The sequence below is a fragment of the Plutella xylostella genome, chromosome 14, assembly GCF_932276165.1.
Source record: "Plutella xylostella chromosome 14, ilPluXylo3.1, whole genome shotgun sequence".
NCBI classification, from domain to species: Eukaryota; Metazoa; Arthropoda; class Insecta; order Lepidoptera; family Plutellidae; genus Plutella; species Plutella xylostella.
Genome location: NC_063994.1, coordinates 5,168,390 through 5,182,369, shown reverse-complemented (window position 1 = coordinate 5,182,369; position 13,980 = coordinate 5,168,390). Strand labels below are relative to the sequence as shown.

General features: G+C 36.6%; 1 protein-coding gene across 2 annotated transcripts in view; it reads right to left on the bottom strand.

Moving 5' to 3' along the window:
• The window catches only part of LOC105398198 (transcription factor SOX-5), a 203,626-nt gene that overhangs the window by 41,088 nt on the left and 148,558 nt on the right, over window positions 1-13,980 (bottom strand). For both annotated transcript variants that reach the window (XM_038120522.2, XM_038120521.2), the window contains exons 2-3: window positions 13,131-13,637; window positions 2,135-2,279 (exon numbers count right to left, since the gene is read on the bottom strand). In XM_038120522.2, the coding sequence (XP_037976450.2) occupies window positions 2,135-2,279; window positions 13,131-13,633 (648 nt within the window). In that variant the 5' untranslated portion in view covers window positions 13,634-13,637. The remainder of the gene's footprint in view (window positions 1-2,134; window positions 2,280-13,130; window positions 13,638-13,980) is intronic.

Sequence of the window (13,980 nt, the reverse complement as noted above, 5' to 3'; positions counted from 1 at the left end):
TTTGTTGTATATGAGAATGATATATGTACAACTTAGATATTACGATATTTGTTGTGTTTCTTGCCGAGTAAATTTTATAGTTAATGAAAAAAGTAGTGATTAAAGTTCTAATTAATATGAATATCTAACCTTGAAAAGAATTAAGACGAGGCATGTCGACCATTTAAATACCAGTAGCTTACTGATATGAAGTAAAGTTACTTAATTCGAATGAGTACATTCTTAAGTAATCTAGATTTAAATCACGTTTTACTTTTCTACCACAGAAAAAAAAGTAGTTTGCCTAGTAGGTACCTAATAGCCTCCACGAAAATAGCGAAAACCTACGCATTCACAATATGTCAGCTCCTGGATAATCAAACAGACTTACACAGAATTGAAATTAAAATCGAACGCAGTTTCAAAACAAAAATCCTGGCATTCAGAATATCTTTTTTCTTTTTTGAAAACAAAAGCAGCCAGTATCGGAACACGCCTATTCCGCATAGAACGAACCATCGACAAAGGGACGTTCTGTTTTCAAAAAGCGCGCGAATGCAAACGTGCTGCCGCCATTAGCAGAGACGGAGCTCTTCAATCTGTCCCGCCAACAATGGTAGGGTTGCCAGACATGGGTAGTCAAAAAAATCCCTTTTTGTTTCAACCGAATTTAGGATATTATAAAATTAGCTATGTACTGACAAATTCATTAATATTTTCTATGAACGTCAATGTTTTTGAACTACTCTGTGGTAAAACGCTATTATAATGAAAGAAACATTTTAAATTAAAAATAATTACATTATAACATTTTAAATTATTATACAGTAGTTTTTTTATAAGTGCTTATTTAAAACAGTTCCACAAATAAACAATTTTATATGGGGGTAGCTGAATGGCTATTCACAGCCGCACTTCACAAGTTTTTCGCAACGTTGGCAACCCTATCGCAGAGGGCCTGTGATCGAGTGTTGTTCGAGTTTTTATCACTGATTCATTAGTATAAGAGTGTCTTTGTTGTATGCCGCCGGCTACCTGTATGAAAGTATACAAGCAATTGTATGGGAGCAAATAAGGCTTGGCATTTAAAGTATGGCTGGATTTTTCAATAAACACAACCTTGGATATCTGATGTTTAGTCGGTTACGCCTTTGTGTTATTGAATTGTGTGATCTGAAATTGTTTTGAATAATCTTAAACATACAATCGTTAGATTGTTTATGCACTTAACGTGATAGGTTGTGACTTTATCGTCATTATTGTAATAATTTATTACAGGTCAAAGTTTTAGCAAGCATTCTTTATCTTGGTATTTAATCTTAATATTCAATAATTTTCATACGACCCAATTATCTAAACAATCATTCAAAAACTACCCAAACGCCGGGAAATTCTACCAATTCCAACATGGCGCACGGCTTTAGAATTCGAGTTCCAAATTTAAAATTCAATTTGACAATCTCAACTGGACACAAGGAGGTCCGGGGCTGAGACTAACCTAATTTGGCGCAAAGGGTAAACAAAAAGCCGTTGGGACAAATTACAATGTGAAAGACCCTCCCTGTTCTCCTTACGACTGTGGGGGTAGTTGAGGGTTACTGGCTTTCAGGAAGTTTGAGGAAAACTTGGAAAACCACAATGATGTAGGTATGATTAAAGATTGCTCACATCATCACATGTGCCTACCTACGCCGGCTCAGCTAAAGTAAAATTAATCAAATCATCCTTCTATATATTTCGGTAGCCTCTACCAAGATCTATAATTATCTAGGTACTTTAATGTTTTCCTTTGCCTACTGACCTGGTCCACGTGTAGGTTTGGCTTCCCAGACGTGGACCTTATGTGTAGGAGAACCATCATTGTATTCTGGATTAGTTTAGGAAGTGACCCTGACGCTTTGGACAATAATCCCCAAAGGGGTATACAAGTCGGAGCAAGCGCTCTACCCGCTTTATGCTATACACTCCCGAGAGACGCCACTTCTCAACACTGCTGCCATCCTCGCCACTCTTAGATGTTAGAGTTTTGACCCTTTAAATTACGTGTAGATTCGTGCAAGGCGCATTTTCGATTGTAATTTATTTTCTAAATTCAAAAAATTAACCACATATTTTCGATTATCTCTTAAATTCGAAATTCAAAAAAAGAACATACCTTAGCATGCTCCTGCTGCGCCAGTAGCTGCTCCCTCACCATCTGCAGTTGCAGGATCATCTCTGACAGCTGCCTCTCCTTCTCCAACACGCTGTCTCCGGCCAGGGCTTGCAGCGCCGCCGCGTCCAGCACGCCGCGACGGTCGCTGGCGGGAAAGAGAACGGTTAGCGAAAAAGAAAAAAGTTCGGTTTGGATTGAGTTTGTTGCTGGCCAGTTTTAAGTCTATGGTTGAGTTTACCAGGGCGGTCCAGAACGCCGCGACGCGACAGTCGCTGGCGGGAAAGAGAGAGGTTAGAAAAAGAAAAAAGTTGGGTTTCGAATGAGTTTGTTACTGGTCAGTGTTACGCTGTTGTTTTGATAGGAGTTTGGCCTATGGTTGGGTTTAGCAGGGCGGTCTATAGAATATGAATTCGTAGATACATGTATATGTGGATTAAATATTGTACATGATAATTTCTTTAAAACACCCAATATTATACTGCACCTAGGTGAGGGAGGAAGAACGAACAAACACGCTGAAAACCGTTTAAAATTTCCCAGACATTCTAACTCCTGTAATATAACGTCCTTATTCAATATTCGAACACATTCAAATTTCAAACGGAAACAAAACACAGCCGTGAGACGAAGCCCGTGCGTCGTGTGACGTCACGACGCTTTGACGCTGACGTATAAATAATTCAGGGACCTGCATTTGTTTGCGACGGGCGAACCTACGGAACGTGTTGTTTGACGAACAAGTTTTGAATATTTTTGTCGCTAAAATATATTGTGCAGTGACTTAAATATACGATAGGGACTTAAAAATCTAAATATTCGTTACATAATTGCAAATTTAGGTTATACAACAAAAGTTTATTTTTAACGATGAAAATCGTACGAATTGTTCTTACCGTTCATAAATAATTCGAGGCTCTTACCGAAATAAAGCTATACATTTAAAAAGCAATCAATTAAAACCGTTTTTGCCAAAAAGTATTCGAGCAATGAGGGCGTACGTTAATTTAAAATACCTTATTGGCCTTTAGCAGTTGTTTCCATGAAGACAATGAGACAAGACTTTCACGTCCTGAAAGGGAGCTGCCACATTCGTACGATTTTACAACACCGTTTTAACATGAATTCCAAGCTAAATACTATACGCTATTATACGGCACAGCACAGGCAATTGACAAATTCAATAAAGTTAGTAAGCATTTCTGCTTCAAAATCGAAATCCCTACTCTTTTGCCAAAATTAATCAACAAAATCACGAGAGTGCTATTGTTGGAACTATCACAATACAGATTTCCGATCTAAACTTTTGTTCGAAAACCGAATTCGCGCAAGTGCGTCAAGACCCGCAAATGAAAGCGATTGGGCAACCTGTTTCTGAACGAAACGAATTACAATTTAAACTGCTCTATATAAGTTTTTGTTTTCGGTTCAGAAACGGTGTTAATTGGCGTTGGTTAGCGTGCCCGGCAGTCACTCGTGATAATGGCTTGTAATTTGCAAATTTATAAAGTGCGTATTCGGGGCTAATTTCACTGTTTTCATGAAAGTACGCGCCGTGACAGGTTTAATAAGCCTCCGCTATAATTTATATAAACGATCGATAAACGATTGACAGCTATTACAGATAGTTTCGAAATTGCGAAATGTAAGTGTGAAAAGTGGATAAACTGAAAAAGGAGACTCGGTTTAAAAACTATAGAATACTTATGATGAAATATGTTTCCTCCACGTTTTAATCGTAATCTTGATTATGTTAGGTTTTTAATTAGACAATTAAGGAATATTTTATTTCCTATATTAGGTATAACGGTAGAAGAATAGTATAAGTAAAATTTATAAGTAATCAAAACTAATGACGATGGATAGTTTAAAACTGCGGACGATTCTTCAGTTTACTTGCACACTGTTTGCCTGAAAGAGGTCATATATAGATAGAAGTACTTACACAAACTTCGCGTCTATTCTTTACCCCCTTTGATGTAACCCTGCACCGGACTTCATCATAAATAGCACAAACAGTAACTGTGGCTACGTAAATCCACAACCACGTCTTTGCACATTTTAGACCTAAGCACTGACCAGCAAAAACTATTTTCAAATGCCGCAAAAAGTACAACTTCAACTTGGCGCCACAACGGAAAGAGATCCTAAGTTCGTTTTATTAAAGTCGAAACTTCCGTTCGCAGATAGCAACCACAAACGGTGGGCATAAAGTATGCAGCGTAGGGTTGCCACCTCAAAACAATTTGGATGAACAATAAAAAATCCCTTAACGCGAGACAACGAGGCGGCCGCCATCCGTCTTGTTCGCCCCTCGCGACAACATCGCCGCGCTCGGGTAGTGTGGATATGCCTTTCATTTATTCGAGACGAGCTATTCCTGCGAGATTCGCTTCGCCTTAAAAAGTTTTTCCGTGGGAATTCCGGGATAAAAAGTAGCCTATGTTCTTTCTCAGGGTCTAGACCATCTGTATTCTAAATTTCATTCAAATCCGTTCAGTAGTTTTGGCGTGAAAGAGTAACAGACAGACACAGTTTACTTCCGCGTTTATAATATTAGTTAGGATTAGGATTGGTGAATCGACTAAGAGGCTACAGCTTGGTAGATATTGCCTCAGATACGCTGGTAAGATAAATGTTGCAGGTGGCATGTTTCGCTGTTTAGTTATCAAGGTATCACAAGACTTAAGGTACTGTTCCGTGCATCGCGACAGTCGTCGGCCGCGCGCGACTGTCATTTTGTCCCCTATATGTCTGTCGCAGCAGTGCCATACATAGTGCCATATATTTGACAGTAGGTAGTAACGTAAGCCGCGCGCGGCCTACGACTGTCGCGATGCACGGAATGGTACCTTTAACAAATACCGATGAACAAAAAAAACTATGGTTACTATAATATCAATAGCGCTGTCACAGATTAGTAAAGTTCAAAAGATAGATTAGAAAATAGAATATAATAAAAAATATATGTAAAATACCTACCAAGGTAATATATTATTATTTACTTTAATATAAAATACAGGAGTATCCACATGTTTTCATCGTCGTTGTCGCCCACAATGCCCTCATGATTATTTCACTCACTAGTTCACCGTCCGTCATGTCGTCATTCACTTTTTATTGACACATGTACGCACGAGCTCGCGAAACCCCATTTTAATACCACAGGCATAAAGCTCAAAATGTCACCACATAAACTTTTGGAAGCTATTTCATAGAACCAACAATAAAAGTAGGGTTAAGACTCGGTTAAGATGATAGCATTTTAAATCAGGTTAAGGTCAGGTCATGTTGGGTTGAGTTTTATTTTTGTAATTGGCGTATTTTTCAGGACTCAATTCTCCAGTGATGTACCTACTTAATTACATAATTATAAAACTTATAATACAGTAGTAATATCAAAGAAATTAAAATCTTAATTGTACACATACACACATGTACGCAAGTCAGACATGTTCCAAAACCAAAAACTACAACGAAATCCCACGGACCGGAATAATCGGATCGAATCAATCGATTTGTGCAAACATCGAGTACTCGAATAGTCTATTAGGCACCCCAACCCTAGTGCGGAAATGGTGGGAACCTAATTGCTTTGTTTGAGGATAGTTTTTGCTTTTTGTTTTCCACCTGAACTTAGGTAGGTACTAGGTACCTATAGGATTTAATTTATATTTTCTTTCCAAAGACAAAAAAGATAAGAAAGAATAAAAGGTGACTTGAGGAAAATGCGACTTCGTAAACCAGTTGCTGCGAACAAGTTAAATTCACATAATGCAACCTGTCAAAACTGAACTGAATCAGATTGTATAACGGTCCACACGACTTGCTCCAATTAAATACCCCACATGACTTATAATTTCTGTAATAAGTTACTCAAAAAAGTAAACACTAAAATCTCTGCGTTCTCCTCTAAAAGTGTACAATATCGATCTCAATAGTCTCAGTGTTTACTCTAACTGGTCGAAAATAAATTCAAATGCAAAGCAAAGATTGGAACAACACTTGTGAAGTCAAAAAAAATGTGCAAACAGTCAAAGAGCATACCATTGTGTGAGGGAAGGTTACGCAAGTAAACTAAATATGAGTATGACACAATATTGTGTTTGTGGTATGTTGGTAACGTCGTGCGCAAACGAACAATTGACAAGGACCATAGACTAGAATATCTCTTTGTCACCACAGACAATGAGTCTTTGGTCTGTGAGGATCGGCGATTTGCGTGGCGTTGCGCTTGAGCACAAAACTTATTGTATTGTATAAAATGTTGATGGCCGCTAAATGAATGCCTTGTGCTTATTGAAATGATGTTTAGGGTTGCCATTGCCACCTGTGCTGATTAAAAGTTCAGTTTAGTCTTCCTTAGAAATTGAAACTTAAAAATGAAAAAAAAATATGTTTCGTCTTTACCTATTAACTAATGATAAAAGTCTGCGTTAAAGCGATTTATTTAAAAAAAAAACATCAAAGAAACTCCCTACAGTGGGCAGTAACATGATAATTGAATACTAATTAATTGATAATTAATCGCTACTCATTGAATTTATAATAAAAACCGCAACATAATACGTATTTAACATCTTATTACGTACCTCAAGTCAGAAGCCCATAACTGCAAATAATGCGAAAGCAATTATTTTCTCATTTATCTTAGAGCACCGATCAAAGGAGGCTGTAAGAAGTTTGATCGAATCGCGGAGGGAAAATCAAAGCAGTGTTGCCAATATAATAATATTGAAAGAATGAAGTTTGAAAAGAGATTATTTTTTTCACAATTATGATACCGTCAGGTGGGTGTGACGGCTCGAGATTGGAATTTTAAAAACGAATCTTTGCCGTGAGTTTTGTCATTTTTGTTACAGTTTGTTTTTTAAAATCGGAAAATTTTGTCGGAAAGCTGATTTTGTTTTTAAGTTACGAATGTTTAAAATATATATTAATGTAAAAATTCATTAAAATCGTAATTTTCTCAGAAATTCGATTTTTACGAGCATGTCGATATTAATTCCAATTAACCTTTATGTTAGTTACGGAAGTAATTTATAAACGTTACGGATATATGCCTGAGGGTTATAGGAACAAAAACGAGTACTGTCCATAATGCCCGTAGTAGCAAATTATTAAGCTTTAGAACTGGTAAAAAACCACCAAAATGTTATTTTAATAATAAATTACACATAAAAAAACACTAAATTTGCCGTGCAGACTCACCCTCACCATACATTTTAATGACATCGCTCAATGACCCCTTGAGAGGTTTCCAATTGTTACCCTCTGTCTTATCATTTTCTTTTTCTTACCCATAATTTTGCGGCTAAAAAGTATGGAGCGTCCATAATTTGTAAAAGAAACTTTAAATGAAAACTCATTAAGAACAAAAATAATTATGATATCACTTATGATAACTATTTAATAATAGTATTTCTTATCCATCCTTATTACAGGTTTGTATTACAAAATTGGTTTATTAAATTTGTTTTGTTCATAATATTTGGGTCTTGACACGGTGCACTATGATAACCTTTGTCTTCAAAATACTGACTGTTCCTCAATTATTTGATTAGTTTTTTTACTGTCTCCAAGTGGGGCGATCTGACTTGCGTGGAAAAGTTGCTTTTAATGATTTAGTCGTTATTACAATTCTTTTAAAAAAAAAATTGTTTTAGTTATGTTACGTTATTATAGATTTAATGCTCTGAACCCACAACAAAACACTGAAACTAATTTATTTAAAACGAACAAAAGTGACAAAGCCAACAGATTAAAATACAATACAAAGCGCTGCATAAGCCTCTGTCATTTGTACAATACAATACCTGTAACAGCTAAACTATTGTTGAGACCGCCGAAATAATAACTTGACAAAATAAATAATATTGTTGTAAGTACATTACTCTGACGAAAATATTAAGACAAATGTGCGACCATTGTGGTAAGGCCGTGGGCTGTAATTAAACGCCGGGGTAATCGCTATCGCTTTAGATTAAGCTGTGAACGAGGCCTAATGTCTGTCAATTCATCTTTTTTATGACGGCTACGGATCAAACCTGCAGGAGGGGTGGGGTAAGGAATGAGCGGCAGCGGTACTATTGCAACACCCAGGCTTGCTACTCCAGTTTACTCGGGAGCTAGGCTGGCTGAGCTGAAATCAAGGGGATATGTACAAAGGTTCCACTCGAGAGAGCCACGTACAGGAACTTCGCCCCCTCTCAGAATAGAATAGAATAGAATAGAATGGAGCGGCAGCGGGTAGGGCTCACGAGAGTCCATAAGTGGAGAGGTTAGAAGCCAAATAAAAATACCGTTTTTTTCTTCTATCAGCGTGTTTTGGGGTAAGCCTATATCTAACCATAGATTGTGATTGGATGATGACGATGACGATGAAATATGATTGTTGAGTAATAACCGGGAAGTTCTATAAAAATATAGTATTAGATACTACTGTCTTGAATTTTGTATGCCTACGTACACTACACTGAACAACGATATAGGTGAAAAATAGACAAATAAAAGTAAAAAACAAACATCAAAATGAAAAGTACCTAAATGAAATCAATGAAATTAGATAGAGATAAAGATATATCTATGTATATCAATGCCACCAAAGAGACTCAGATCCAAACCGCCCGCTTTTACCACATGGACCAACCAACCTAAACAATGGACTGGCTTCATTTTGTACAATGATATATATTTTAAGAGCGTTGAGTGAGTGGGTCAAATTATAATAGCCATTACCTAAACGTCGCGTCGAGACGTCTCAATGATTGTTTTGACTGATGTCATTATCTGGGCCGGCCTCCATTTTTACAATACAATTTCTAATAGACGAATGTTTGTCGCGGCATTGTGCATTGTAGGCGTAGGTGCAGTGGTCAGTAATGATGCTCGTGAGCTGAAGGTACCCGGGTTCAGGTAACGTCCTTGACACATACTCTTCTATTAAAATAACTTGGTTAATCTATATCATCAAGCGTAGAAATTAAAGCAAATCTCTCCAGATGTAATGTTACTAGTTGTGTTAATAACCGAATTAAGTTTATTGCAATTCCAACTACGAATGGCTAATAATGATTAACAAGCTCCACATAATCTAATGATCAAATTATTCTGTTTGTCAACACTAACTAGCCGTTACCCAACAACAAATTACAGAAACCGCAATACATCGGGCTACATTGCAAAACAGCTGACTTTGTCGCTATTTCCCGCCTTTATAATTTGAAATTTGAATGCAGCGGTAAGCGCAGCTCCGTGATTGGCTCATACAATATTCAGGGCGACCAATCGCGTCGCGGCTGTGTCGCCAGTGCATCAAAAATTCCATCTGAATGCTGCCATCGGTGTGGCGAGCACTAAAAATGATAATGCCCTAACATGACCAACGATACAATTTCGAATAAAGAATTCATGCACCATTCCCGTTTACGTCCGAAGCGTATTTTTATTGAACACACAGAATTGGACGGTCCATTTTATTTATTGGGGCAATATTGGGAGAGTTTTTAGAGTTCACAATAAAAGTACTTATTTGCAAATTTATGTGAGTGCTTGCACAAGCCACTTGCGTTTCATTGCTTATTTATAGAAGTAAGTATGATATTGGTAAAATGTACAATGTTTAAAGTAGAAAACCATTTCGCAATGAAATCCGGGAACTGGCAACCCTGCGTGAATAAAAAAATATCCGTGGGTCTACATACGTAAAGCATTGTAAACTAACGAGCATGTTTGTGTAGTATTTAATTCCGCAGACACATGACTACAACACCTTACTTAATATTCAGAAACACCTCATCAATCATACAAAATGACTATAAAATTACGATTTATACACAATCCAAAGAACAAATTATTTAAATATAAAACCAAGATGTTGGATACCTACCATTATTCATTTGTCATTACAAAATGATAAACAATAGCGTAGATTCGAATTAGCATTTAAAGAGCAGTTTAACGTGCTATTAAGTTAAAATTTAGATGATAACAGGTATACAAATATGGTCCAATCCAAACTTACGTTTATAAAAATATTTAAAATGGCAATTTCATAAGTTGCCATCTTGCATATTTAATATAGCTATAAAGCTCAGCGATTATGATTATAAAGCGCCAGATAGCCATTGTTTCTACTAAGATTGTACAATCTACACTAAAGTTACTAACTAAATACTTGCAAAAAAAGTTTAAAATCGTCAAAATATATACAAATTGTAATTAGGTTATTAAGACCACTGTACAATGTTGCCGTCTAGTAACAAAACAAGAGCGGACAACAATCCATAATGTCATCGCGATATCGATAAGCAGGCTATTAATTAGACAGATAATACCTCCACAATAATATCGCATTAGATACTGTTAGCATAAATATTTACAGTCCACATCTCGACCCGCCTTAACCTTACTATATCACCTCAATTATTCCCGATAGATATCTACGCTTGATATTGTTTAAACTGCAATTACAAAGTCTATTGAATATGTGCGGAATGCTATTCACGGTTTCATCATCAGCCCCTCTCATGAGTTCTGAACTTTGGGACGGAAACTGGTCATGAAATATTCACGATGAAATAAGTATGCTATTCAAATGCTATTTTCATCACGACTAGGTATCCCTATGTAACCCCATGTAAATACTGGACAGTTCTTGGATCAACTACCTACCCTAAAAATTGTGCATCCAATCACTGTGGGACTAATGGAAGAGAGGTAGTAATGTAATAAAGATTACTAAACCTACCGTCTAACTACACGAAAGGAGTATAAGTACGTTAGTTAAATCAAGGAGCAAATTGTACCAATGATAATTTTAGCTATAAAGTATAATCATCATCATGAGTAACCTAAACTAGTGGCAATACGAGTAGTCGTTAAAGTAAAACCTAAAGTCAATATGACGCCCGTTAATACGCACATTATCATCGTTTACTACCTTTTAAATAGCTAGTGTTGGACCATCAAAATAACTGTAAGTTTATTACATTACAGTGACAATAAAATGTAGCTAATATGTAGCGCTAGACCACCCTAGGCGCTCTTTAAAATAACAATACTTAAGTATACTAGTCTTGTCCTCTATTAGAGCTCAGCAAGTCATTTAGCATAATCTTCAATGTCTAAGAATCGAGACGGTAAATTAATTAGTCTTCTGTAATGTTGTACAATATTAATTTTAAAAATTCATATCGATACTTTTAAATGCATATAGTGTGCATTAATCTGTACCTATTTGACGAGCTATGAAATATTATTATAATGAGATATTAACTTAAGTTAATTTTAATAGTAATCGCACTTTATCTTAAGTATTTTTTGATTAGGTATTGAATGTCTCATCATATGTTTATAGTAAACCCCTCACGTTATCAATTTTATGTACAAATAATGGTTCCCATCATTCGGTGAAAATTGACATAAAATCACTATTAATTTAGGTGTGAGCGGGAAAAACACTAAAAACGACATGTTATTAAAATTAACAACATTTTAAGTTTATAACAACACAAAAACAACATTATACCGTCGTTATTTTGAAATTAAGTAGCTAAATGCAGTTGACTATTTTTGTCGGCCATTTTAGCTGGGATTTAATTGGTCATATTATGAGTCGTTAAAAACAATGTGGCCAGTAGTTGGGTAGTACGAAGTGTTATACATGTTAGGTAAACTTTAAACAAGGGTTTTATAGGCATTGCTTAGTTAATGTGGCTTGTGTTAACCATAAAAGTTATCTGAGTTTAGCTGGACGCCATTTTACCTGCGGGTTACTCGTTATTACATACACTTTCATCATAGCTGTTATGGTTTCTATTTTTTTATCAAATTTTAGTGACTATTTTTATATAGGTATATCGTGCATCAACAACTGCTGAAGAGCACCTCTTTTAAAACGGTACTTACCTACAGTCCTACATAACTATATCATACTTACCACGAAACTCTTTTTTAGTCCTAAATATCGTGTCTTTGTTTAATACGACAACGAATCTAGGCCGTCACTTTAGACTACGAAAACTGAGGTTATTGGAGTGCTGACCACGACTCTATGTTGTTGTCTCGTTTTTGCTAAACTAGGTACCCGTAGTGCCACTATCTCAGTCATCTAGTAAAAACACGCCAAAATGGAAATAACACATCGAGTCACTATTATTAAGAGGACATGTCTAGGTAGGCTAGGCTGTATAACAAAACGTTTGTTTTATAAACTTTCTTGATATTATTTATAGTTCATAAACTATGGCAACAATTTATGATATAAATACTTATAATTTATTGCATTAATGTTGCACAGATTATTATCGCATCATAACAACGGTATTAAGATTAAGAAACGTTATCAAAAGTAGAGAGAAAATTCATAATAGAAGATAACCTAAGTGATATTATAATGATTTCCGTATAAACATTATGTACTTCCAACAATGATCTCTTGAAGGTGACATCCGTAGGTACATACTGATTATTATGTCTGCTTGGATAACGTATTTAATTTAATTACAAGTATATGAAATATTAATGAAAAGTACCTGAAGAAAGGTCAGGTATTCGTTCTAATCTAATTCAAATGCATTCGTAGATTCATACGTATGTGCATTCCCACATAGATACTAAACTATGAGTATCTATATTTTTACGTAATTTGATGCCATTTATAACTGCATCTGGCAGGGTATACGAGAGTGGATCTAAAAGTTCTAAGCCATGTTTTTGGGTCACACATAGCCTAAGGCCGATTAACGTATGCTTTGCGTATGAATGTACCGCAGGTATACATATGATAGGTCCTGTGTAAAGTTTAAGAACCATATAATTATCTTCAACATACAAACATATATGCCCACGACTGTAATCCCCAAAGTCAGAGGCAAGGACTTTGTCAGAGGTAATTCGCAATTCGCGGGTTTAGCCATACCTTCAACAAACTGAAAACAAAAGATAAATATGACATGTAAATAAAAACAAACATAGGAAATACGTGGGAAATACTCACTTGTTCTGCTTAACAGGCGTGGTGGACGGTGTGGGCCTCTTCTCTTCTTTAATATTGCTAATATTCATTTTCGACGTCAATCTCTTGAGGACGTCGTCCATAGACCGCTTGTGAGGGTTCGCCAGAGACAGCGCGCTATTGTGGTTCAGCAATGAATTGTTATTATTGCAAAGACCCAGCGCCTTCGCGTCAGGCCCTGGGCTGCTGCATTCAGAGGAACCACGCCTTCTGTTCTGAAGTTCCACTTGGTGAAGCGACAGGAACGAGTTTGGGACTAAGAGATTGTTGGTCATGTCTTCGAATTTCTGCTTTTTTGAGGGTCTCTCGTCTTCGTACGCCTCGTCTCCGGTGACTGAGCTTCTGGTGGAGGAAGAAGGTGACAGTTTGTAGAAGGGAGCCTCCTCTTCTTCGTCGGGGAAGCTGGCGGGACCGGCCACCTGCTTCAGGGATTCGGGGCCGCCTTCTTGCAACTTTGACGGTGGCGATTTTCTTTTAGATGACATGTTTCTGTGGAAGAGAGAGGTTGGTGAGATTAGGGTTAAAGCGTGAGGTAAATTGTGAATGCATTGTGTTGCCGAGGTAACTATGTGGGTACAAGACAATTAGGTTTACCAATTAAAATTATTAATCGTCTAGTGTGCGTGGAGACTTTTGAAGTGTATGCTAATGATCGTTTAGAATAAAGAAAACCTTGCTCCAATCGACATGAGAAGCATTAGTTAGGTACTAACTACCTTTAATCATATTACTTAATTGTAGAGCGGGAGCGGGTCGAAAGCCAAACGTATCTATTTGTCAAATTCACATCGTTAAGTCATCTAATTGGTGTACTGATTGCTTCTACTGCCTC